Source organism: Glycine soja, chromosome 14, assembly GCF_004193775.1.
Source record: "Glycine soja cultivar W05 chromosome 14, ASM419377v2, whole genome shotgun sequence".
Taxonomy (NCBI): domain Eukaryota; kingdom Viridiplantae; phylum Streptophyta; class Magnoliopsida; order Fabales; family Fabaceae; genus Glycine; species Glycine soja.
This window is the reverse complement of record NC_041015.1, coordinates 43851166-43878812: the sequence shown is the minus strand read 5'-3', so window position 1 is coordinate 43878812 and position 27647 is coordinate 43851166. Positions and strand designations below refer to the sequence as shown.

The 27647-nt window shown below is 33.8% G+C and overlaps 2 protein-coding genes across 3 annotated transcripts; both read left to right on the top strand.

Moving 5' to 3' along the window:
* Positions 1–4461: 4461 nt before the first annotated feature.
* LOC114384096 lies at positions 4462–5538 on the top strand. Its single transcript, XM_028343768.1, has 2 exons — positions 4462–5119; positions 5444–5538. Exons 1-2 carry the CDS (start codon positions 4462–4464, stop codon positions 5536–5538), a joined length of 753 nt encoding a protein of 250 aa, XP_028199569.1.
* Positions 5539–21838: 16300 nt separating this feature from the next.
* On the top strand, positions 21839–24202 carry LOC114384315 (probable glycerol-3-phosphate acyltransferase 2). 2 transcript variants are annotated; one of them, XM_028343979.1, is made up of 2 exons: positions 21839–22559; positions 23035–24202. In XM_028343979.1, the coding sequence occupies exons 1-2, from the start codon at positions 21969–21971 to the stop codon at positions 23935–23937; spliced, it is 1494 nt and encodes a 497-aa protein (XP_028199780.1). In that variant the 5' UTR covers positions 21839–21968; the 3' UTR covers positions 23938–24202. The 2 variants fall into 2 exon arrangements, with proteins under 2 accessions (XP_028199780.1, XP_028199781.1); XM_028343980.1 differs by having other exon boundaries at positions 21840–22559; positions 23038–24202.
* Positions 24203–27647: the final 3445 nt, after the last annotated feature.

Below are 27647 nucleotides of genomic sequence, written 5' to 3'. Positions count from 1 at the left end.
TTTAAACTGCCTTCATCTCTCCCCCACGGTCTATAGTAACTTCCTTTTTGTCCTACTGTCAAAAGCCTCTGGGATATCAAATTCTGCCTGACAACATGAAACAAAGTTTATTTGTTACAATAATGAAATTTTTTGGCTATTAATTACACAAAATCAAATAAGAAAAGAGAAATACCCGAATATCCTCCCAAATCAGGTCCTTTTGAGCAGTAGGGACCTTCTTCCAGTTCTCGTAGGTGATGTCCACCTTATCACGTGCCACAATCCCCAAATATGTTCTTAATTTCTTCTTCCTGTGGGGACCGTCGGCCTTCCCGGTAACAAGATCAACATGCACCACTGGTCTCTCAACACCAGGTGGTCTAGTGGACAACGATCGTAGACGTGAGACTTTGCGTGTCCGCTTCATGGCAGATGTCGAAGCCGATGCGTCCGAAGTAGGAGGAGGAGGAGGAGGAGGAGTGGAGGCAGGTGAAGAACCCATGATCTTTTATACAATAACATATAAAATAGGATTAATGAAAAAAGCTAGGGTAATTATCATCCTAATGGCTGTGATGGTTATGTTCTCAAACAAAAATTAAAGTTCCTCAAACATTGCATAAGACAGTGGAGCTCACAGAACGGGTCTGTTACTGCAAGAAAAATCAATGATCTAAAAAAGCAGATAAATGACATGGAGGCAGGTATTAATGCCTCAACAATATCCCAAACTCAGGCAGACCTCAAGAAATCACTGCAGGAGCAGCTATGGAGTGCAGCCCTTGCCTATGAATCTATGTTGAGGCAAAAATCCAGAGTGAAGTGGTTAAGAGAAGGGGACAGAAATTCATCCTATTTCCACAGAATCATCAATCATAGAAGGAGGGTTAATGCTCTTCAAGGTCTGTGTATTGATGGAGGATGGATCCACGACCCTAACAGTGTCAAGATTGCAGTTCTTCAGCACTTTAAAGAAAGATTCTCAAAGTAGAATCCTTGCAGACCAACCTTGGAAGGGATCTAGTTCTCTTCCCTTGATCAAAGGCAGAAGGAAAGCCTTGTTGATAGATTCACCGAGCTGGAAATCAAGTCTGCAGTTTGGGCTTGCGGGGGAGATAAAAGTCCTGGCTCGGATGGTTTGAATTTTAATTTCATCAAACAGTTTTGGGAAACTCTAAAACCTAATTTTATCAGATTCTTTGATGAATTATTCATTAATGGCAGATTCCCCAAAGGAAGTAATGCATCCTTCATAGCCCTCATCCCCAAAACCAATAGCCCCCAATCTCTTAATGACTATAGACCCATCTCTCTCATAGGGTGTGTCTACAAAATAATGTCCAAAGTCTGGCTAATAGGCTGGCTCTTGTGCTGCCTCATTTAATTGATTAAAGGCAAATTGCTTTTCTCAAAGGCAGACATATCCTCCACGGTGTAATGATAGCTAATGAGGTCTTAGCTGAAGCTAAATTCAAAAATAACCCCTGCATGGTTTTCAAAGTTGACTTTGAAAAAGCTTATGACTCGGTTTCTTGGGGATTCCTAAACTATATGATGATGAGGATGAGATTTTGTGAAAGATGGAGAAAATGTATCCATGGATGCCTTTCTAGTGCAACTATATCAATTTTGATCAATGGCAGCCCTACTAGAGAATTTTTGCCTGAGAGGGGACTGAGGCAAGGAGATCCCCTTGCACCTTTCCTATTTAATATAGCAGCTGAGGGACTCATTGGTTTGATGAGGACAGCTGTCTCCAAAAACCTTTTCAGCAGCTATAAAGTAGGGAGGCAAAAGGAGGAGATTAACATCTTGCAGTATGTAGATGATACACTATTTTTTGGAACTGCAACTACAGCTAATGTTAGAGTCATGAAATCTATCCTCAGAATTTTTGAGTTGGTTTCAGGACTCAAGATTAACTATGCTAAAAGCCAATTTGGGTGCTTGGGTAAATCTTTGGACTGGTGCAGGGAAGCAGCTAGCTACCTTAATTGTGGCCAGCTGGAATTTCCTTTTTCTTACCTTGGAATTCCAGTAGGGTCCACCTCTAAAAGCTGGGATGTTTGGCAGCCTCTCATCAGCAAGTTTGAATCTAAGCTAGCCAAATGGAAGCAGGGATGTCTCTCTATGGGAGGCAGGATATTCCTAACAGCCCTTCCTATCTACCTACTGTCATTCTTCAAAATTCCTAAAAAAGTGGTGCATAAGGTAGTATCTATTCCACACTTGGTCTTGGTTAAATGGAATGGAGACAAACTTCCATCTTCATTTTAACCAGTGGTCTACTAGACTTAAGGAAGAAATGTCTTAGGGATCTTTGTTGTATGGGTTCTCATCTTATGAGATATTTTTTGCAGTTGGGGTAGGCAGAATATGCCTTTGTAATTATATATCATTTTCAGTACATCTAGTACTGAAGTTTTATTAATACTATCAGATTTTTGCAGTGCAAAAAAAAAAAAAAACAATCATGCAAGCATATTTGAAAACTTAAAATACGAATAACTCAAGTTAAAATCAATTCATTTTTTACAACTGTGAACAAATTAACTAAGGTACAGTAGGCAAATTTGTTTTCACTAATATTAGTAGGTCATCACCACTGCAGTAGAACTTAAGTTAAACTTAGATAAGTACCTTATGAAGAGGCAAGCTACCTTGTCACAGCTAACAAGTCAGAACTGAACAAATTTCTGCATGTAAAATTGAACAAATTTGTTATCAAACTTGTGTGTGTGTGTTTGTATGATGAGTGTGTGTGTGTGTGTGTGTGTCATCAATGTGTGTCTATCATACGTGTGTGTGTGTGTGTGTGTGTCATTAGGGTTTGTGTGTGTGTGTGTGTGTGTTTCATGACCAATTTTTCTTACTGGCAATTCAGTGGTAGTGTATTGCTTAGGCTTCCGTCAAAATGAAAGGAAAATCAAGGAGTCTGATAGAACAACTTCAGTCTTCACTCTTCACTAGTTGAACACAAATAAAAAAAATGAACTACTTCAAGGATAAATAAAAGGTTCAGAAGCAGCAGACCTAGATTGTCTAAGCTATTTTATAATGGGTAGCTATAGTTACAATGATGATGAAATGAACTATAGAAAAAAAGTATAAAATACAGAAGACTAAAAAAACAATTAAGGGCAAAACTCAAAAGCTTTTAGCCATGTTGCTTGGAATTTAATCAATGAATCAATCATGTCACTGAAATTTGGAACATAAATGAACTTCTCCCTTACTATCATTCTCTTTCTCTACTTTTTCTCTCTCTCTAGCTGCCTTGTTATGTTATATATCTATCTGCATATACAAATGATACTCTCTTTTTACTTCATGGTGAATAATTAACCTACCTAGGTCTAGAATGAGGGACTGAAAGTTCCAAGAGAAGAGTTTGAATCCAGAGAATATCAGTTGTGGCAGCAACTAAACTTCTATATTTTGCTGCAGGGGCCACTTCTATATCAGTTGTGGCTTTGTATCTATTGATATTGTCATCAGAATTAATAATGATCAAGCAAAAAAGAGAAAAGATGTTATTTCATATACATTGACCTAAACATTGATCTACTAACCCGTGTGCTTAAGGACCATATACACTACATCGGTTAAAAGCAAATGTTGCATAGTGGTTAAAACTTGCTTGTTGTAGCCTAAACCAGTTTAGCATCTTGTTCTCAAATAACTGGTTTCATAACTATGCTACTGGCTTGTGTAGCATAGTGGTTAAAACTTGCTTCTTATAGCCTAAACTAGTTTAAGCATCCTATTTTCAAATTACCGGTTTCAATTTTCTACACAAGCTACATACAAAAATTCTTAGGATCACTTCACAAACAAAAATATGCATAAAAAGCAATCATTAGAACTATCTTAACTTTTAGACCAAAATACTGACATTGTGTTGGATTAAAAGAACGGGCTGATAAAAGAATCCTAACTAAACTGGGAAAGAAGAGCATAAGAAAACAAATGAAATGGCACTCAAACCAAATAATGATTGCATGGGTTGGTTGGAAAACAGTTTGCTTGCCAAAAGACAAAGGTGGCCTTGGCATTAAAGACCTCAGAACCTTTAATACAACACTATTGGGCATATGGAGATGGGATATTTTTCACAGACAAAAGGAACCTTGGGGCAAAGTACTGATTTCTAAGTATGGTGGTTGGAGGGCATTGGAGGAAGGGAGCAGAGGTTGCAATGACTCTACTTGGTGGAGGGATCTCATCACAGTCCAGCAACAACAGCAGAATGTCCCTCTCAAAAGACAAACAGAATGGAAAGTGGGAAGGGGTGATAAATTCAGATTATGGGAGGACCGCTAGATAAACACTGAATTATCTTTAAAGGAAAAATTCCAGAGGCTGTATCAGATCTCCTGTCATCAGAAGCAACTCATACAACAGCTGGGGACACACACAAACACTGGGTGGGAATGGCAGCTTAATTGGAGAAGACACCTTTTCGATTCTGAAATAGCAATGGCGGATAGTTTTCTTGGGGACATATCACAGCAGCAACTTCATCCCCTAAGGGAGGACACTTGGATTTGGAAACCTGAACCTGCAGGAGACTACTCAACAAAAAGTGGATATGATTTGATATGGGGAGAGCTGATGGAGGCAAGACAGGAACAGGATTATGGGGCAATATGGAAACTCAAAATACCCACAAAAACAGCAGTGTTCACTTGGAGGCTACTTTGGGATAGATTACCAACAAAGCAAAACCTTAGAAGGAGACAAATACCGATAGATGATATGTTATGTCCTTTATGCAGAAATAAGGAGGAGGGGGCTGAACACTTGTTCTTCAATTGTAGCAAAACCCTCCCTTTATGGTGGGAATCAATGTCCTGGGTTAATCTTATCACTATAATGCCACAAAATCATAGGGACCATTTTCTGCAACATGGAATGGAGGTAGCAGATGGAGTCAGGTCCAAAACTTGGAAATGCTGGTGGATTGCTTTAACTTGGACAATATGGCACCATAGAAATAAGGTGGTGTTCCAAGATACAACTTTTCATGGAACCAAACTGTTAGAAGATGCCCTATTCCTACTATGGTCGTGGATCAAAGCAATGGACAAGGATTTTACTCTTCATTTTAACCAATGGTCCTCTAATCTTAAGGAAGGTTTTAGGAACTAGGAGGCGTTAACTCTTAAACTCTTAAAATGTTACAAGAACACAATAAGGGTAAGGGAAACTGTTAAACTCCAATAATAGGCGTTAACTCTTAAACTATTACAAGAACACAATAAGGGTAAGGGAAACTGTTAAACTCCAATAATAGGCGTTAACTCTTAAACTGTTACAAGAACACAATAAGGGTAAGGGAAACTTCACTAAGGAGAAGAAGCACAAAGTTGTCACGATGCTCGAGTTAAATATGAGATACCCTTGCGATGTTTAGATCACTAAGTGTGCGATACATGAATGCAATCAAATATTTATACAGGATTAGACCAAACATACCTACATGAGGTGGCGAAGGAGAAGAAGCACAGACTTCTGATGATGCTCGAGTGCGACGAACACGATGCTCGACCTTAGACAAAACGATGGTCAGATGGAGAACATACAGCTTCAAGGTAGATGGAGAACAAAGAGAGCAAGAAAGCTTAGATGGAGAAGAAGACAGAGAGAAGGAGAAGACAACGCGAAGGAGACGAAACATACCTAGGTATGGTGGCGAAGGAGAAGAAGCAGAGACTTGTGACGATGCTGGAGTGCGACGAAGACAATGCTGGAGTGCGACGAACACGATGCTCAGATGCAGATAGGGACCTTGAAGGTCGACAGAGATTAGAAGAAGAAGAGAGCGCGAAAGCTTAGATGGAGAAGAAGACAGAGCGCCAGCTTCTTAGGGCTCACCATATTTTTTAAAATATAAGTTCAACATCGGTTTTTAAAAAAAAACCGATGCTAACAAAATGATGTTAAGGTTAATATCGGTTTTCTGGAAAAAACTGATGTTAACATATCAAACGTTAACATCAGTTTTCTAAAAACCCGATGTTAATAAACATATGTTAACATCGGTTATTAAAAAACCGATGTTAACTAATAAATGTTAACATCGGTTCTACAATAACCGATGTTAATGAACTTCGTTAACATCGGTTTTCCACAAAACTGATGTTAACGTATACACGGTATTTACAATTATGCCACCGCGCATATGTTAACATCGGTTTTTTTAACAACCGATGTTAACACACCGATGTTGAATCCGCCTTTTGTAGTAGTGAGTATATCAATAATGCTTATAGGAAAATTGTAATCTCCAATAATTAAGCCAACTATTAGCTAATAAACCAAAATATTTTGATTTCTTTGGATCTTTATTGACCACAACTATAAAGAGTACTCTACCTTGCCATCACATTGTTGCTTCAGCAATACTTCTGGAGCAATATGTGTTGGAGTTCCCACAGTTGACTTAGGTTGTGAATGAAGCACCGAAGATTGCCAATAACAAAATCTATTAGATTTGTAGGATCTAGTAAATGATCAAAACAATTCAAATTCTTTAAAATATGCAAAACTAACTTCCACAATTCCTCCATTTCCCTATATTCACCCCACTCCCCCAACCAACCTGCCCACTTAATGAACTTATCATTCTCCTACTCCTCGGCGGCGACCTTTTATGTGGTGGAGCTTCTCCTTGATGCTGTGGTCGAGGTCCACGACAGCATTATCCTTGTTGTGGATGTAGTCCATGTAGTTGTTGACAGTGTATTGGTAGAAAGAGTTGTTTTGTTTAGGGGAAGAAGAGAGGTGGATGTGGAATTTGGCAATTTGGACGAGGCAATGGATGAGAGCGAGGAATGTTGGCCATTGGTGAGGAGCAGGGGAACAAAGAGTTGATTTACTGAGATATTACATTTATTTACAAAAATGTCACTATGTTTCTTTCTATGTCAATTTTTTATCAACCGACGTAAAATCAACATCGTAAAAAGTTATTTTTGAGTAGTGTTGCTTGGCCTCGAGCTATGTGTGTGGCAGAGATTGCATGAAGGAGTGTATTTTAGGAGGGTCCTATGATGGCTAAGAGGTGTGTGGGTATTTGGAGAATGGAGGTTGTGAAGGATAAATGTTGGACAAAAAAAAGGGGTGTGTAGGAGAAGGAGTTGGAGGCTAGGGTATTCTTTGATGCAAAGGTGAGCTGGGTTGAAAGTGGGTTTGGGTTATGGATGTTGGGTTATGGGTATTTGACTTGAATTAATTTCAATGGGTTAATAGGTCAATAGCTCTTGGTTTAATTGGACTTTTTCAGCAATCAAAAATTAGAAAGGTGGGAAAATTTCTCTTTTTTTCCTTCTCTTTCCTTTGTATTTTTTCTTTTCATTATTTTCTCTTCCCCTTTTTTTAAAATCATTTTTTCATTTCTTTCCTTCATTTTTTCTCTCAATATTATAAATAATCCAAACAAATTTGGTGTTAACAACTACTCTTCTTTACTTAAGTTTTACTAGATAATATGAACAATTGATGTTTTCATATTATTGTGGTAAAAAAAGTAAATATATGAACTCCAATTTTGTTTGAAACTTGAAACAAAAAGCAATGGGCATGGGGACTTGAGATGCGGTGGGCTCGATGACCCGATATGTAGTGGGTGTGAATACTAGAGATGTTGAGAAGGTGTGAATAACCTATATGCAATGGGTGTGAATACTCGAGATGTTCAGAGGGTGCGAATACGGTAGCTATATGCAATGGATGTGAATGCCCGAGATGGTGAAGGTGTGAATACCCAAGATGTTGAGAGGGTGTGAATGCCCTATATGAAATGGGTGTGAATACCCAAAATGTTAAGGGTGTAAATACTCTATATGCAATAGGTGTGAATACTCCAAATGTTGAGAGTGTGTGAATACCCTATATGCAATGGGTGTGAATACCCGAGATGCATGAGGGTGTGAATACCCTATATGCAGTGGGTGTGAATACCTAAGATGTTGAGAGGGTGTGAATATCCTATATGCAATGGGAGTGAATATTCAAGATGCTAAGGGTGTGAATACCCGATATGCAATGGGTATGAAAGTCGAACATGTAGGTTCTAGGAAGGTATTAGACTTTGAAGTTGGTGTCATACATGTACTAGAATTTGATGCAAATGTCAAGCAAGTGATGTCCTGTGTTATTTTACACCAGAGAGTAGTAATTTTACAAAACTAATCGTAGTATTATAGTACACTCCCTTAGTCCAAAAATAAGTGTCGTCTTAAGTTATTTTACATATATCAAGAAAAATTAATAAATAGATGAAAGAGAATAATAGTTTTACAAAACTAGCCTTATTAAATAGATGAAAGAGAATAATATTAATATTAGATTCAAAAATTAAAGTGACATTTATTAGGGCTATTGGTGGAAAAGAATAATTAATATTATTATATTGAAAAGTTAAATGCAACACTTATTTTAGGACTATTTTTTTTGCAAATGCGACATTTATTTTGGGACGGTATTCGGGAGTAGTGTAAAAAAAATACTAAAGTGACATTTATTAGAAGTATTAGTTGAAAAAAAATTAATATTATATTGAAAAACTAAGTGTTATACTTATATTGAGATGAAGAGAATACTATATATTATGAAGCTAATAATAGCGAAAATAATTCAACTATTGAATGTTTAATTAATGTAAAAAATATTTCACAATTATTTTTAGTTATATTATTTATTTAGCAAATTCCATATAATATTTTATTTTATAGTTAAAATGAATTTTATGATAATATGGCATGCATGACCCATAGCATATGATATGCTAAGGAATTACAATGAAAATTATGTTTTATGCATGACCTCTCCGTAAAATCCAGAAAATGTGTAATGCATGACCTCTGTAGAAACTAGAACAAGAACTATCCAAATTAGTTGTAAATTAAAATTGCATTGTCAAAATCATATGTAATCCTGTATTTTTTTTAAAGCTCAATAAATCCACATTTTGGATCTTAATTGGACCGTTTAAGAAAGTTGATTTTGATTCGAATGGGGAAAGTGGGAAACCTTAAGATCTTCAATTAGCTATATTATTGTATGGTGCAGTTGATTTTGATTATTATATACCCGCTTCACTCTATCAAATTAAATATACCTTACCAGCTAAACAACACTGCTTGAACCGACCTTCTTACCCTAGAGAAAAGGTCAAAGGTGCCATGTGAAGCAATTAGAACAGGAGACACTTATTATTACAGCATCTTGAACATATTTAACCAAGTAAGCGTGTCCTGCTACTCCACTCCCAAATGTACAAAATAGAACTCACACGGGTTGCATTAATTTCAACTTCAATCTGTAGCTTGGATTTGTCTTGTGCCATTTCACTTCATCTTCTACTTCCTTCCTCCTATTATCTACTTCATAAACATGATTTAGGATTTAAAAACATGATATATAGGGGACACTAAAGGCCATACTTGGCTTTATTTTATTACTACGAATATATTTTAATAATTCCTATTATATTTTCAATATAATTTTTTTCTTGCTTTGAATATTAAGAAGTTACAAACCAAATATATTATCGAAATCATCTCAAACCAAACTATTTTTCATTTTACTTTGCTGTGAGTAGAACGGATCAAAAAATGTATCTAAGGATGATCGTATATTTTGCACGTTCAATTATTTAAATATTTAAATTTTAATAAAATAATGTGTTTCACAAAAAAATTATTATTAATATCATGTGTAAAATTAGAGATGAAATCTATTACTAGAAAAAAATTAAATAAATATCAACTCAATATCCTATCTTATTTATTTTCCTCTATTAATATTGTCTAACACACACCTACATGACTTGTTGGATTCGTCCATGATTGTGAGTATCAAAATTTAGCATCCCCATGAATTGTGAGAAGTGATCGAGATTGAATATTGTACTATACTGGTCATCCATAAATTTGTCTGGGACTTTAAATCTCTTCGTGCTTAGAAACTCGAGGCTAAAGGACTATATATATATTGCACCAATCGGCCTACAATTTTAAATCTTTTTGTTCTTAGACACTCAAGGCTTCTCTCACATAACTTAATACTTGTCCATCAATTTCCAACCGATTTCATGTTAATCATGGAAAACCTTTCTTATAACCTCCTTTGGAGTTGTAATAATTGCCCAAAAATCGTTACAAAGTCCTCATAATAATGATTAATGAGGAGTTAAAGACAAAGGTCACCAATACAAAACTTAGGAGACCCGTGTGTATAACAACCCCGAGGACAGAGCTAAGAGAGCATATTATGATGATGGTCTTAATTGAATGCTCTTTGGTTAAGTCTTATAAATGTTAGATGAGACTTAGTTACAAAAATATTTTAGTACACCGTGAGACTTGCTGAAACTCTTCCCGACGACGCCCTGGGTCTTGTTCAGAGACAAGCTTATATCAAAATGTGGACTCGAAACGGTGCTGGAATACTCGGTGGGATGACGATCTCATATAGGTGGTGTAATTCATTAAATGTGGAATTCAACCAATTTGCGATTTTCACCGGTTAAGTTCACGATCTTTCTCTTGCATTCTTTTTCAATTTTGTATGTTTATATGCTTATTTTTGTTTGATATATTTCGTATCGAGTTACGATGAATTGGGGGTTCATGTTTTACACATCATTTGCTATGTAACTCACATTTTATTTGTCTACGTTTTGTTATTGTTCTCTTTTATAATGTAATCATAAACTGTACTCTTTGGACATGCCGAGGATATTAAACAGATATAATAGTTGATATCTACAAAATTGGAAATCTGGATTAGACTTTAACTTGAGATTGAGATCATGGCAAGGGTTGTGTTATTGGCTTGGGCATATATGTTTATCGGATATTATATTTTCCTTTTGCTATTTCTTACTGGACATGTTATCTTACTATTCAAAAACTTTTGAATGTTAATGGCTTCCAGATATTACACGTGGTTACTCAATCTCAATTTCAAGATTTATTTGATAAAATAAAATAAAATTTACAATGATTTAGAAAATAAAATTTTCATTTTTTTAGTCTATCCGAGTTTTTAAACCTTTTTTTCCTAGCTTTTAAATATCCAACTAATTAAGCGCATGAAATTGAATATTAAAAGTAAGGGGAAAAAAATCCCTTAGGAAGAGCAACAATAGTGCAAATCAAGCACCGGAACATTATGGATATCCAGTGGCCTTTTTTATTACCATTAAAAACCTTTTACTACATTTCTATTAAATGAATAAATTGTAAAAGTGCACTTAATTATTCCATGATTAATTCTTTAATTGCAAAGTAAGCTTTTCTTTTTTTTTTTTAAAAAGACTCTTTTTTACAATAAATTAAATATTATCATGATCTTCTTTAATCACATTGTTATTTTCAATTTTGAATGAGTTTATAAGATTTGTAGTTAAGTTTGACTTACAAAATTAAGATTCAGCGTTCTGTTTTTTTATATACATATTTTAAATAAAATATTACGATAATACAGTGGTATCATTTGGAGCATGTTATTTTATGAAATTGTTTTATCCAAGTGTATTTATATATCATTATGTGCCGCATTTATATACGGTTGAGATACAGTATTAAACATTTGACCTTTTTATTATTAGAAAAAGTCAGAAAAGCTAGCATCCACTTTGTGATATTATTGAATTAATTACCTCTTTTTAGTCAATCGGTTAAGCTTTTCACCCTATGAAAAAAAAAATTTGAATTTACATGGAAGATTAATAACCTAGTTTAAATAATATTCAAATCTTGATATTTGTGGATATGCTTTCTTGCCTATTACTCTCTTAAATATCACCTTGCATTTAATTCTTTATGTTTATCACCACTCCATTTTAGAGACATTTTTTATTTTTATAAGTTCTTGTAAATATATTTAATGAGATTCTATTAAGATATTTTAAATAGTCATAAGTATCTTGTTTAATATATTTCTACCTCTATTTTTTTTATGCTTCATTTTTTTTAAACAAATATCACACATAGACACATGCACAGGAAAGTTATATTAAATTGGTTGGTATTGACTCGGAAAAATTACCATTAAATTGGTCGGTATCGACTCAAGAAAGCCCCATTAAATTGATTGGTATCGACACGGATTAAAACCTCCATGAAAAAAATGGTTGATATCGACTCGAAAAAGGTAAATCTATTAACTCAATTTTCAAACGAGTATTCTTTAAAACCAATTATGAATTTGGTTTATGAATGAGTATGCTACGAATCCAATCATAAAATATCAAGCTACTAAATCGGATTAAGAGCGAGTACAAACAATGTATTTTATTTTTAATGATTAAGTTATTCACATAGTTATTACATGAGTACACACGACTCATTAAGTTATTAACTTAGTTCATCGATGAGTATACATGAACCATTTATCAATTAAACTCGGATTTTTAATGAATATTCAACACACTCAATTATGAAATATCACTTGTTATCTAAGTTTTAGAACAAGCAATTTACAAATTCAATTATGAAATAACACTTGATATCTCAGTTTTATATAACAAGCAATTTACAAATTCAATTATGAAATGATTAAGTTATTAGTTGGATTATAGAATGAGTACACACGTATCATTTCATTTTAAATTATTGAGTTATTAGCTCAGTTTTAAAGCAAGTACACATGAATCATTTCATTTTAGATTATAAGTTATTAACTCGATTTTAAAATGAGTATACATGAATTATTTCATTTCAATGTTAAGTAATTAACTCAGTTTGCATACTAGTACACAAATCGTTTCATTTTGATGTTAAGTTATTAACTTGATTTCGTATGAGTATATACAAATTTATCACACTAGTTATACGCCGACCAATCCACGACTTCAAGTCTCTTCGTGCTTAGGCACTCAAGGCTGGAGGACTACATACCGCACCGATGTTCCATCGACCAGTCCACGACTTCAAGCCTTTTTCGTGCTTAAGCATTCAAGGCTTGTGTACTGTATCGGCCATCCATCGACTGGTCTACGACTTCAAGCCTCGTCGTGCTTAAACACTTAAGGTTGGAGGACTATGTATCACACCGATCATTTCCAACTAGCCCACGACTTTAAGCCTCGTTGTGCTTAGATACTCGAGGCTAGAGGACTATGTACCGTATCATTCATTTGCCAACCGACTCAAGACTTCTCTCACATAACTTAGTACTTGTTGATTATTTTTTATGAGAATCCTAAAACTGCCCAAATACAGGGACCTATGACCAGGAGTAGGACCAAACAGTCAGTGGATACCTTCCAACAATTGGTATCAAACATACTTAACAAGGTCCAAGTGGGGAAGGATGAAGGCCTAGAGGCAAAGGCACTATCAAATTATTGTTGAAGGCCCAGACTAATTTGAAGGCCCATGCCAAATATGTTCTTTTTTTATTTATAATTTTTTTTAATTTTGGCCCAAACTATTTTGAAGGCCCATGTCTATTTCTATCTTTTCGTTCAGATATACTATATGTATGGATTTCATTTTCAATAGAATAAACTTTTGGCATTTGATGAGAGTTTCTCTCTGGATTCCTTGTTGAACCGATCTCAGGCTTATCAAGGTAATCCTTGTGGCGTCTACCCTAACTTATCTTCCTCTCTGGAAGTGGCATCATCCAAACCTCTGTACCATGTATCAAGCGATTCGTTCCTAGTCAGGATCACATCATCTGGTATCAGAGCTTCGGCTCTTGTTATAGGTTCTATCCTATCCAATTCTTTTTTTTTCCTTTGTCATTTGTGTCTTAGTTTCGTGTTTGCGTCTTGTTTCATTCTTGTTTGCGTCTTGTTTGTGTGGAAGCAAAGCTTCATGATGAATCAACAATGATTCAAAGGTGTTTTGATGATAACAATGATGACAACAAAAGATGATGAACAAAAAGCTCAAGTGAATCAAAGAACATCTCAAGAGAATCAAGAACAAGTCAAGAGTTCAAGAATCAAGAAGAATTCAAGATTCAAGAAGAAAGCCTACAAACAAGAATCAAGATTCAAGATTCAAGATCTCAAGAATCAAGATCAAGATTCAAGACTCAAGATTCAAGAATGAAGAAAAGACTCAATGAAGATAAGTATTAAAAAGTTTTTTCAAAACTTTGAATAGCACATGAGTTTTTGACAAAACCTTTACCAAAGAGTTTTTACTCTCTGGTAATCGATTACCAGTAGCAAAATGAGTTTGAAAATGTTTTCAAACTGAATTTACAACGTTCTAAATATTTTCAAAAGGCTGTAATCAATTACAATGTTTTGGTAATCGATTACCAGTGCCCTTGAACGTTGAAATTCAAATTTAAATATGAAGAGTCACATCCTTTCACTCAAAAGCTTTGTGTAATCGATTACACTTATTTGGTAATCGATTACCAGTGTTTGTTTCTGAAAAATCTAAAGATGTAACTCTTCAAAAAGGTTTTGACTCTTTCAAATGGGTTTTAAGTTTTTCTTAAAGTTATAACTCTTCTGAATGGCCATCTTGACCAGACATGAAGAGTCTATAAAAGCAAGGCTTTGTTTTTCATTTTTAATCAAGTCTTTCTAACAATCTCATACAATCCTTTACAAGCCTTGAATTTCTTTGAATCTCTTTGAAACTTCTTCTTCTTCTTTGTACCAAAAGCTTTCTGAAGTTTTCTGGTTTTCTAAACCTTAAAAACTTGTGCTATTCATCTTTTCATTCTCTTCTCCCTTTGCCAAAAAGAATTCGCCAAGGACTAACCGCCTGAATTCTTTTTGTGTCTCTCTTCTCTCTTTTGCAAAAGAAGGAAGGACTAACCGCCTGAATTCTTTTGTGTCTCCCTTCTCCCTTGTCAAAGAATTCAAAACGACACAGTCTGAGAATTCTTTTGATTCTTTCCATTCCCTAATACAAAAGCGTTCAAAGGTTTAACCGCCTGAGAATTCTTTTGTATCCCTATTCACAAAGTATCAAAGGTGTAACAGTCTGAGATCTTTGTCTTAACACATTGAAGGATACATCCTTTGTGGTACAAGTAGAGGGTACATCTACTTGGGTTTGACTGAGAACAAGAGAGGGTACATCTCTTGTGGATCAATTCTAGTGGAGGGTACATCCACTAGGTTCAAAGAGAACAAGGGAGGGTACATCCCTTGTAGATCTTTGCTTGTAAAAGGTTTTTTATAAGGTTGAAAGAAATCCCAAGGATCGCAGGTCGCTTGGGGACTGGAGGTAGGCACGGGTTTGTGCTGAACCAGTATAAAAATCCTTGTGTGTTTGTTTCCTTCTTCCCTACTCTTTTACTTTCCGCTGTGCATTTAATTTCCGCTTTTACTTTCTGTTAAGTTTCTCTTCTACTCCATATTCTCTTAACAATATAAGTAAAAGCCTTAAAAGAGTAATTTTTAATTGGTAAAGTTTTAGGAATAATTAATTCAACCCCCCTTCTTAATTATTCTGAGGCCACTCGATCCAACAGTTTGCGTTCTTGTTTGGGTTCTTGTTTGTGTTCTTGTTTGCGTTCTTGTTCTTGTTCTTGTTTTTTTTTCAGATTCTATGTCAAAAAAAATTCTGTTTGAATTCTGTTTCAAATTTTGATACAAATCTTGTTTGGGGACAATTTGGCTTACTAGAAGAATTTTGGGGGTTTAGGATTTAGTAGGGCATTGAATTTCTCATATTTGTTTGTTTGACTATTGAACGAATTGCCCAATCGCCTATTGAATTTGGACCAGTGAAATTGATTGAGTGAAAAATAGTCTATTATCCTAGTTTGAAAAAAAAAGTAGGTGTTTGAAACTTTGAACACGAATTTGAGGCAGTTAGAGGTGTTTTATTTTGGCAAAAATCTGTTATCCAATCTGTTAGTTTGTTATCCAAGTTTGTTGTCCAATCTATTATTCCATAATTAAGTTATCTTTCCTGTTCTATTACCTTTGTGCGTCCAATTTGATTCATCCAGGAACTTAAGAGGGAGTGAGTGGTAAAAGGCAAGAGTAAAAAAGAATCATACAAAGAGAGAAACACATGAGTAGAGTGTGGTGAGGTCTTGTAATCTTTGTTTAAATTATTGTAGAATTATTTGTTCCTTAATCATGGCAGGAGATGGTGACGGTGGTGGTGAATATCATCAACTGGACGGATCTTAGCGCTTATTACTAGACGTGATAACTACACAAATGCAATGTTTGTTGAACCATAACAATAAAGAACTCTATAGACGAATAGAAGAACTAGAGCACTAAATGAATCCAAATGCTGGGAGACCTTATGGTGGGAACATAAGGGCCAATGATGGATCAAACTGAATGGAGGGGCAGAACAGAATTGAGGGAGTAAAACTCAATGTACCCCCTTTTCCAAGGCAGGAGTGACCCAGACGCCTATCTTGACTGCGAGATGAAGATTCAGTATGTATTCTCCTGCAATGATTATACTGAAGAGCATAAGGTGAAGTTAGCGGCAGCTGAATTCTCAGACTATGCCCTTGTTTGGTGGAATAAAAATCAAAGAGAGATGATGAGAGAGGAAGGGCGGGAGATAGATACATGGACTGAGATGAGAAGGGTTATGCGAAACAGGTATGTTCCAACTAGCTACAACAGAACCATGCGATAGAAACTCTAGAGGCTGTCCATGGGAAGTTTAACTGTGGAGGCGTACTACAAGGAGATGGAGATGGCACTAGTGAGGGCCAACATTGAAGAGGACACTAAGGACACAATGAATCATTTTCTGATTGACCTAAATCCTGACATTAGAGATGTTGTTGAATTACAGGAGTATGTGTAATTAGATGACTTGCTGCATAAGGCAGTATGGGTGGAACATCGACTGAAGAGGAAAATTGCAGCAACAAGGAACTCATCCAACAATTTCAACCAGAATTGGACCAATAGATCCAAGAAGGAGGGAGGCAACTCTTCCACTCCACATGGAAAGTCAGCAGTATCTAGTGATGAAACCAAGCACAATTCTACTTCATCATCCAACACTAGTACCAGAAACATAAAATGCTTCAAATGCTTAGGCAGAGGAAGAAGAAGAAGAAGAAGAAGAAGAAGAAGAAGAAGAAGAAGAAGAAGAAGAAGAGCTTGAGGAGGAAGCTATGCAGGGTGATATGCTAATGGTGAGAAGACTCTTGGGAAGTCAGATGCAGCCACAAGATGACACCCAAAGAGAAAATATTTTCCACACTAGATGTATGATTAATGGTAAGCTTTGCTCTTTAATTGTTGATGGAGGAAGTTGTACCAATGTTGCAATTTCCAGGTTAGTATCCAAATTCAATTTGGATACTAAGCCCCATCTTAGGCCATACAAACTTCAGTGGTTTAGTGAAGATGAAAAGGTAAAAGTGACTCAGCAGGTTGAAGTGTGTCTCACCATTGGAAGATACAATGATAGGGTGTTGTGTGATGTGGTTTCAATGGAGGCGACTCATATACTGTTTGGAAGACCATGACAGTATGACACCAAAGTAGTGCATGATGGCTTCACCAACAAGATTTATTTTCCAGTACCATGACTGGAAGATTATTCTTAAACCTCTATCTCCTAGATAAGTGTGTGATGATCAAATCAGAATGAGAGAACAAGAGAGAACAAGAGAAAGAAAAGAGTGAGACACCAAAGAGGAATAGGAAAAAGAATAGTGATACACATGAGAGAAAATTTAATTGTTTAGAAAAGGCGATTGAAGTGAGGAAAAGAGTTACTTGCTCGTGAACCACTCTATCTACTGTATTAGAAAGACAATAAAATTTTTGTTGATAATTCTAATGAGTTAACTATTTCTGTTTCTTCTAGTGTTGAACTCTTATTGCAGGAATTTAAAGATGTCTTTTCTAAGGAGATTCCTCATGGACTACCACCCTCAAGAGGCATAGAACATCAAATTGACCTCCTTCCAGGAGCTTCATTGCCTAACAGGCCAGCTTACAAAAGCAATCCCCAAGAGACTGATGTTGCTAATTTATTTTTCAAGGAAGTGGTGCGTCTCCACGGACTACCGAGAAGCATCATTTTAAACCGAGACACCAAGTTCCTTAGTCACTTTTGGAGAACACTATGGGATAGGGTTGGATTAAAGCTTCTCTTTTCCACCACATGTCATCCTCAAACCGATGGTCAAACTGGGCATAAGAATGCCCAGGCTAAAGTTGAGTATGAGAAAAGATTGCATGAGCAAGTGAAGATACAAAGAAGAATGAAAGTTATGCCAAGCAAGCCAACAAGAACAAGAAAAAATTGGTACTTGAACCAGGCGATGATTATGAACATTTGAGGGCAAATGTTTTCCAAGAAGGAGGGAATGATGAAAATCCTAAAATGGCACAAATACAGGGACCTATGACCACGAGTAGGACCAAACAGTCAGTGAATATACCCTCCAACAATTGGTATCAGACATACTTAACAAGGCCCAAATGGGGAAAGATGAAGGCCTAGAGGCAAAGGCACTACCAAGAATATTAATTGTTGCTAAAGACCCAAACTAATTTGAAGGCCCATGTCAAATATGTTCTTTTTTATTTATATTTTTTTTCATTTTTTTCAATAAAATGAACTTTTGGCATCTGATAAAAAATGGTGAGAGCTTCTCTCTAGGTTCCTTGTTGAACCAATCTCAGACTTATCAAGGTAATCCTTGTGACGTCTACCCTGACTTATCTTCTTCTCTGGAAGTGACATCATCCAAAACTCTGTAATTTGTATCAAGCGATCCACTCCTAGTCGGGATCACATCAATTTTTTATAGGTTCCTTATTAATAATGGGAAACCATTCTAATAACCCCTTTCTAGAGCTGTAATAATGGCCCAAAACTCGTTATAAGGCACCCATAATAACAATAGGGAGTTAAAGGTAGAGGTCACCGTTACAAAACTTAGGAGGAGACCCGAGTCTATAATAATCTCAAAGACGGAGCTGAGAGGACAGATTACGATGATCTTTATTGAATGATCTTGGATTAGGTCTATTAAATCTTAGGTAAGACTTAGTTACAAGAACAAATATATATTGAATAAATATATTATTAAACTCACTAAATTTATTCATTAAAATTATTATACATCAATTTATAATTTATTATAAGTAATTCCTAAACAAAAAATAATAAGCAAGCATAACTAATTTACTTTCATAATATATGTTTGAGGACCGTAGTAAAAAATATCTTTTATTCAATTTATTTCTAACAATTTAGAAAAGTTTTGGAGAAATTATTTGGCGCATATAAGAGATGGTGTGCTTTAGAGAATAAAACATACCATTATTTGTTAATTTAAATTTTATAGTTGAGAATCATAATAAAATTAAATACATATATAAGAAAAGATAAAATTAATTATAATTCTAATATTTAATATTTAATTAATAATTATTATTAAACTTTATGTCTAAAATGCACTTCCTTTTTAGAAAAGTCAAATTCTAAATAAATAGTTTCATAATGTTGTACTATGCACTTTCTAATCGGAGACCATGATTCGGGAAGAACCAGACACTTGGATAAAATTGAAGCACTGATTACTTAGTCTGTGACATGTCTCAAGAATATTGATTTGCATGTGATGTATTATAAAATATGTTGTTTTGTTCACATGCAGTTGGCAGTTTATGTTGCTTTTTCACAAGATGTAATGGCTTGTAATTAGAGTAATGGTATATCTTTTTTTATATAAATTTTTAAGGATTTCTTAAAATATTTTATAAAAAAAGTGTGTTAAATGAAAAATAAATACAATAAATTATTTAAAAAATGAAAATTTTTTTAACGTTTTCTATATTTAATAAACAAAAGGATTAGTGAACGTAGATGTAAAATTACACAACTTTTGATTATCTCAGTCTCTATTAAATCAATGATTATGTGTTTTGCTGTAGTTGAGCTAACCCTAAATTGTAGGTATATATTTATGTCTCTATTTGTTCGCTTAAATGCCCTACCCAAAATGGTAGATGGGTCAGACCTTTTCCTTTAAAATAATTTCCTGCTATTGTGTACAGTGTTATTATAACTAACTTTGGCCACAGGGAAAATGGATATGTATGTACGTTCTACAACAAAATTAATATGCGAAAGCGAAAAGATTTTATAAAGGAAATATAATATTTAATATTTTTTCATGTTATTATAATTTTAATAAAAAAATATTTTTAATTAAATAATTTTAATAAGATCTCAATTAATAATTTTATTCATATTTTTATTTTGCTGGTGAAATATCTATTCATGCTGTTTTGTTATATTACTCAACTTTTTTTTAAATCGACCTTATATCTTTCTTTTAACTGAAACAAAAATCAATATAAATATCTTATAAAAAATTTAATATACCTATTTACATTCCTTATGCTTTACTTTTTTTCCTCTTTAAGTTTTTACTTCCTGTTTCATACGAAAGACTAAAATTAACGGAAAAAATTATTTACAGAAGCATTAAATTTGAGATGATTATAATCCAACTCCTTACATTGCTGCAGTTTCTAATTTCACCATCCAATCCAATCAATAGTGTTTAGTATAAAAAGTTTAATTAAATGTTTTTAAATATCCAAAGTCCCAAACAAAGAAAATATATGATTTTATTTATTAACTTCATTACAAAAATTAGTCAAATAGTTTTTAAAAATTATAAAAACATAGAAGTTATTTTCATAAGTTCAATGAGTTTTCGAAAAACTTCTGAAAGCATATGTCTTTGACAAATTTCCATTGGTTTATTAGCCAAATTATTTTGACTCTGTGGGTCTTTGCTAGTTTGCTACCAAAGAGAACAACTTCTACTGTATAACTAAGCATCTTTTCATAAACTTATTGAAGGACACACAATAGCTGTTTTTTTCCTTTTTTAAAAAAGCAGACAGTAAACTGCTAAAAAAATGGCTAAAAATAGAAGCACGTAGTTATTGAGTTTGATTGAAATTTAATGGTGAGAAAAAATTAGAGCAAGGTAGTACAAAGTTGATTGATAACCAGCAACTAGATGTAATTCACGCGCAAGATTTAATTTACATTTAACAGAATTCATGCATATAATAACATCTTGCATCCATTGAGTGCTTCTTTTATCACGTACATTGAAAACACTTTTGTGACACATGTGCTTTTTTTATATATAGGTGAATTTTTTTAAATTTATTTTTTAAAATAAGTATTCTTTTTCAGTAAAATAAGTATTTTTTTCTATGTTTGTCTAAACTGCTTTTATTTAAAATAAATAATTTTTTGTTTTTAAAAGTAAATCCTATATACTTCTTTAAAAATGTTTTTTTCTTCTAAAAGTAATTATTTTAATTTTTTTAAAAATTTAAACAAATTTAGTCATATATAAAATTGATCTGATAGATAAAAAAATATTAAAAAAATCACAAAACACATCTGTCTTTTCAATTTTATTTTCTATTACCCTTTTCCTTTCTTATCATATCACTTATTGCATGTATTATTTTTCTCTTTCTACTTTTTTAATTTTCATTTCATTCCAAATATTCACTCCCAACTCGCTCCATGCATGTTTACATTTATCTTTCATGATCGAATGATGAATGCAGATGAGATAGGTAGTTTAATGCCATTAACACATTAAAGATGAAAATTGAAATTAGTTCAGTAAGCATGTGAAGGTGACACTGAAAACTCGTACGGTTGTGGCCTCGTGGGGATGATTAATGGTGTCAGTACTTTTATCAGTGTCCTTTATTCAGCTACCATGACGTAACCCCAAAGTTGATACCAAAGTAGCTATGCTAATTGCTAAGCCATTCAATGAACACATGACCTCTCATCCACGTAGTCTTTCCTTATTTAATTCTTAGGCTTTTGTGACTTTTGAGACATCACATTCCACTGATATTTATCTTTAGGCCTTTTGAATTCTCTTATTTAATTGACTAACCATAGCAACTCGATTATCATTTTTCAATTCTTATCATCAAAACTGGTCCCAAGGAGCCAGAAACACCAAAGCCAAAAACACTTCCTTTGTTACACAAGATGAAAACAGTTTCTCTTGTCCACAAAACAGAAGAACTGGCTAATAAAACAGTGGTTTTTGATTTTGAGGGTACCTTGTTAAGATCAGCTTCACTGTTTCCTTACTTCATGCTGGTTGCTTTTGAAGCTGGTGGGTTGCTAAGGTCTCTCGTGTTGTTTGTCTCATACCCTTTGGTGTGGCTGGTTGGTGAAGATCAACTTGGCTTGAAGATCATGGTTTTCTTGACCCTTTTTGGCATAAAAAAGGACACGTTCAGAATAGGGTCAGCTGTTCTGCCAAAGTTCTTCTTAGAAAACATGGGGTGGGAAGGCTTTGAAGCTATTATGCGTTGTAACAAAAAGGTGGCATCAAGTAAGTTGCCAAGGGCCATGGTTGAAGGTTTCTTGAAGGACTACTTGGGGGTTGAGGGTGTTATAGCAAGAGACATCAAGTCCTTCAAAGGGTATTTTTTGGGATTGTTTGAGGAAAAGAAGGAAAACAACACCCCTACCCATAGATATGATGAGGCTACAGCAGGCAACGACAACACTATTAGTATCACTGGTAGCCATATTGAGTATATTGACCAAGAGCTTTTCCCTTATTTCAAGGTTTGTCCATTTTTAAGCACATACATATATTCATACATGTGCACTCTCATGTCATGCATTTTTATGCCAACATATATTCATGTATGTGTTGCACCCCCATGACATGCATTTTTATGCCAACTTTCAAGGTTTTAAACCATAGTTGTAGTTTTGCCTTTGTCACGCAATCCTTAACATTGATAGAAATTGTGAACAAATGTAGCGGATGTGATTGTATTTGTGGTCACATGAATTTTTATGCCAAATTTCAAGCTTTTAAATTATAGTTGTAATTTTGCCTTTGTCATCCAATTCTTAACATCACGAGAAATTGTGAACAAATTAGACTGTATTCACGGTCACGTTACGGTCATAGTAACACCAAAAATCTTAATGTTGGGGACGAAAGCAAAGTCACCGTCACATACCATTTTTAAAACCTTACTTATTAATATACAACTCCATTTCTTTTTCTAATTAACTCGTTCTGTTTCAGCAGAAGGTTTGCTTAATGTTAAGCTCAGAGGAGAGGAGAAATTGGCATGTCCTTCCAAAAGAGAGGTATCCAAAGCCATTGATCTTCCATGATGGAAGGTTGGCATTCAGGCCAACCCCTGCATCTTCTCTAGCTTTCTTCATGTGGTTACCCCTTGGACTATTCCTTTCCATCTGCAGATTCACCTTTGGCACTGCATTGCCCTTCAATTTATCTGCTCCAGTATTGGCCTTCTCAGGGACAAGAACCACTCTTTCAAGACCCCAAAACCCTTTGTCATTGGTCCAAAATGAGGAAAACCAAAAGGGCATGCTCTATGTGTGCAACCACAGAACCTTGCTTGACCCTCTTTACATTGCATATGTTTTGGACAAACCTCTCTCTGCAGTTACATACAGCTTGAGCAGATTCAATGAGCTAGTAGCCCCCATCAGAACCATAAGACTAACAAGGGACAGAGAAAGAGACAGAGAAACAATGGACAAATTGCTGAGCCTAGGAAACCTTGTGGTGTGTCCTGAGGGAACAACTTGCAGGGAACCTTATTTGCTAAGGTTCAGTCCTTTGTTTGCTGAACTCACTGATGACATTGTTCCTGTGGCGGTTGATGTTAAGGTTAGCATGTTCTATGGAACAACAGCTAGTGGACACAAATGTTTGGACCCGTTTTTCCACTTCATGAACCCGAATCCCACGTACTTCATTAAAATCCTCGACAGGGTACCGCTGTCAGAAACATGTCTTGGAGGTGGAAGATCAAGAATTGAAGTTGCCAATTTTGTGCAACGTGAGATTGGGAATGCTTTAGGATTTGCATGCACCAGCTTGACCAGAAAAGACAAGTACATGATCTTGGCAGGTAACGAGGGTGTCAATGAAGGGCCTTGTCATAACTGCAAGTAGCTACTGGCTTTGTGTCAAACTTTAGAGAGAAGAAATTATTACATAATCCGAGAAGTATGATGGTGTCTACCAATTTTCATGTAACATGTTACGGAGTTTTCCCGAATCTTTTTCATGAAATGAAATTCTCAATTGCATATCATATAAATTAAGATTGGTTGTATGGTGGTCGCGCATCATGTAATACTTTTTTCTTAAGCAACAAATAGTTATGAATGTTACACGTATGTGATGATACTTACATGGTTAACTTTTTTATGCTGTCGTTGTAGTACCAAAAGTCTAATGTTCTTCTATGTTTATGACTATTGCAGCGCTTGTGTTGATAATTCTCAATTATATCTTTCTAATATGTTTATGATTTAAAGTAGAGTAAATTATTATCATAGACGAGATTCACTATTGGTTGCAAATAAAATCTTGTCTCTTTTTTATCGAGGGTGTTAAAGGATGGCCTTCTCATAACTGCAATAGCTACTAACTTTGTTGTGTCTAACTTTACACAAGATCACTAACAACATTTTTAATCATGGTTTCTTACATGAATTTATATTTTTTTTTATCTTTGCAATATTTTGTGTGGTTCCCACAATATCATGATACTGATAAAAAAAACTTATAAAATTTTATTCCATGCAAGAAACTTCAAAAAATTTACACATTTATATTTTTTATTATAACTTAGTTATTATTCCAATAAAATTATTTATTTATTTTTTCAGTCTTTATGTATATAAATAATAAATATGAATAATTGAAGAAATTATTAAATATCAATTACAAATAATAAAAATTACATAACATTGAAAGGAAATGCGAAACAATAAAAAATAATTTTTTACGTAATAATAGATAATTAAACACAATGACATTGAAATAAAAAAAATATTACATAAAATTAATTATTATCATTATTTTCATTTTCGAAACGTTTTCAAATATGTTAAATTAAATCTGTTTGAAGTTGGCGATGTTTTTGTTTGTCACGAACCTCTGCTCTTCTTTAGAGGTATGTTGATTAGATACCAAGGTGAACACCTAAAGATACTTCGAATGTTGACGTGCTATTACCTACACTATCGTAATCAATATTATTTTGATATGTGTCACATTCATCCTCAACAACCATATTATGTAATATGATACATGCATAAATGATATTCTTCATTTTAACAGCATCCCAAAAATGTGTCGGTTCACATATAATTACAAATCAAGATTGAAACACTCCGAACACCCATTCAACATCCTTTCTTGCCGATTCTTGCTGTTGTGCAAATAATTTCATTTTTTTCTCCTGGTGGGATTGAGATAGTTTTCACAAATGTAGCAAAGTCTGAAATGTCATCCGTTAAATACTATCTCATATTATATTAGATTTTATTCACTATGTATGATATCAACCAATTTTTACATAACATATTACTGAGTTTTATTAACTTTTTCTCGTAAAATGAAAATTTCAAATTATATGGACATAGAAATTGGTTGCATAGTAGTCCTGGATCATATAATAAAAATGTTATGCATTTACGGTGTAAAAAGTTTTATACAATTATTCAATTATAATTTACTATATATGATAAGTTTAATGACTTTTAAAATAATTATCTTAAAGTAACTCAAATGGTGATTTGTGATTAAATAATAATCTAAAATTATTTTATAAAAAAACGTTGAACTTTTTAATTTAACTTAATTTTAACAAAAAAAATAGTAGGGGACTACAATTATCATGGATTTTTCGTAACTTTTTTTGAGTGATCTCAGGATGATATCTCGATGAGAATTAAAGACTAATATCTTAAAATATTAAGATTTATTTATATAGAGTTGACTTTTGTTAACAAATATTTTTAAATACAAACAATTTTAAAAATCAAATTATCAACGACCTACTTTTTTTATGGATCCGTAGGCCCAACCACATACATGTAAAATTATCTGTTAATTATTCCACACCTATCATGTCATTCATAGTTATATATTGTTTAAATATTTTACTGTTGAAATGTTTCCTTTTAAAGCAATTTTTGAAGACGTGTCATAAATGCATGCGCTATCTTAATTTTAGAGTTGAACTAGGCATGGGCTGCTCCTCTATATTTGTTTTTTATTTTAGTAACAAAATTGTGATTTAATTAAGAAGTAAATTTATTTCTTGAACGTTAGAAAATTTAGAATTTGAAATAAATTAATAAACTTCGAGTGCGTTGCATTTATAAATTTTGAAGAGAAAGAAATATGCAAAATTGATAAAGATCACACAGTAAAATTAGCGGTCCAAATCCAAGTATCCTTTTGCCTTTAATAAAAATGATAGAACTTTGTGTATAACTGTTAAAGTTTGAAAGCTGTCAATTGCTAGACAAAGCAAGGAATATTCTCTTAATTGGGATCGTGCATTATTGTTGAGATATGCTGGTTTCTTCTGCATTATATTGGAGGGGTGTTTCTGACATTGATTCTTTCAAAAAAAATATTAACAAATTAATAACAATTATTGAAATAAAAAAGTATTTGTTGACAAAAGATGACTGATAATTGATAATACAAAAGATGACAAATAACTTAGAAGTACTCAAAAAATTCATACGAGAATCATCAAAATATAACCACTATTAAAAGTATTTTACATTAGAGTGACTATAAAAGTGTCATTTCGTTGCTTGAATTGAGGATGTTTTCACAATTTCTCCTTCTTCATTGGTTGTTTGATATTTTTCGTTGATCATTGTTAATAGCTTTTGTATTTTTTGATTTAATTGTTCTTTTGCTTTTGCAAGTTTAGGATCTTGTTTGAAGAATCTAACATGAAATCTACGGTTCCTGATATATGCAAACATGATATCTCTTTCATCGTAAACTTCATTTAGTTTCCTAAATTCATGTTAGTCTTTGTAGATGAGAATTGGTTTTTATTCATATTCTATAACTTGAACATTTGATATCCTCCTTTGTTTATCAACCAACTCCCAATCTGTAGTAACTTCACTCTTAAATGTTTTCCAAACTTAGAAAAAATGAAGAGAGAGTCCTGTTTGATTGACATTGCAATGTATGTTCAAAAATCTTTATATAAAAAATGTAATTTACATAGCAATGTAATTTGTATAGGTTTTTGAACAATGAGCACAATTTTTGAAAAACAAAAATAGTAAGTGCAGGGATTTGTATCATGTCATGCTAAACATTATAGAACAACAAAAGCCAACCTAAAATCCCATAAAACAAAGCTAAAATCCTAGAAAGAAAACCTAAAATCTGGTCTCTGAATTGACTAACCAAATTCGTAGAAATTGTACCAAATATAGCGAATTCAAAGATAAAAATAAGAACCAAAACCTAAACCCTAAACATGTAACTACCAACTCTGAAATCCAAAGACAAAAGTCCTAAAAAATCAAAGACAAACATACAAATAGAGAACAACATAAAAGCAACATGCACCACCCAACAAAAAAACCACAAAAACTAAGGCCCAACAATCAACATCAAATAGGAACAAACAAAAATTGTGTATTGTAACCCTTAAAAAATGGATTTATACTTGTGAAGTCAAATAATGACATAATAGTTGGCTAGCTCACTTTAATTGTTTTTAAAAGGTATATAAAATGGATTACCTTTTGAGGAAGAAGACATCCTTGACAGAAGAAATTGAATGTGGTGAACCCTCCGATCATTGCATCTCTCAGAAACTAGTCATT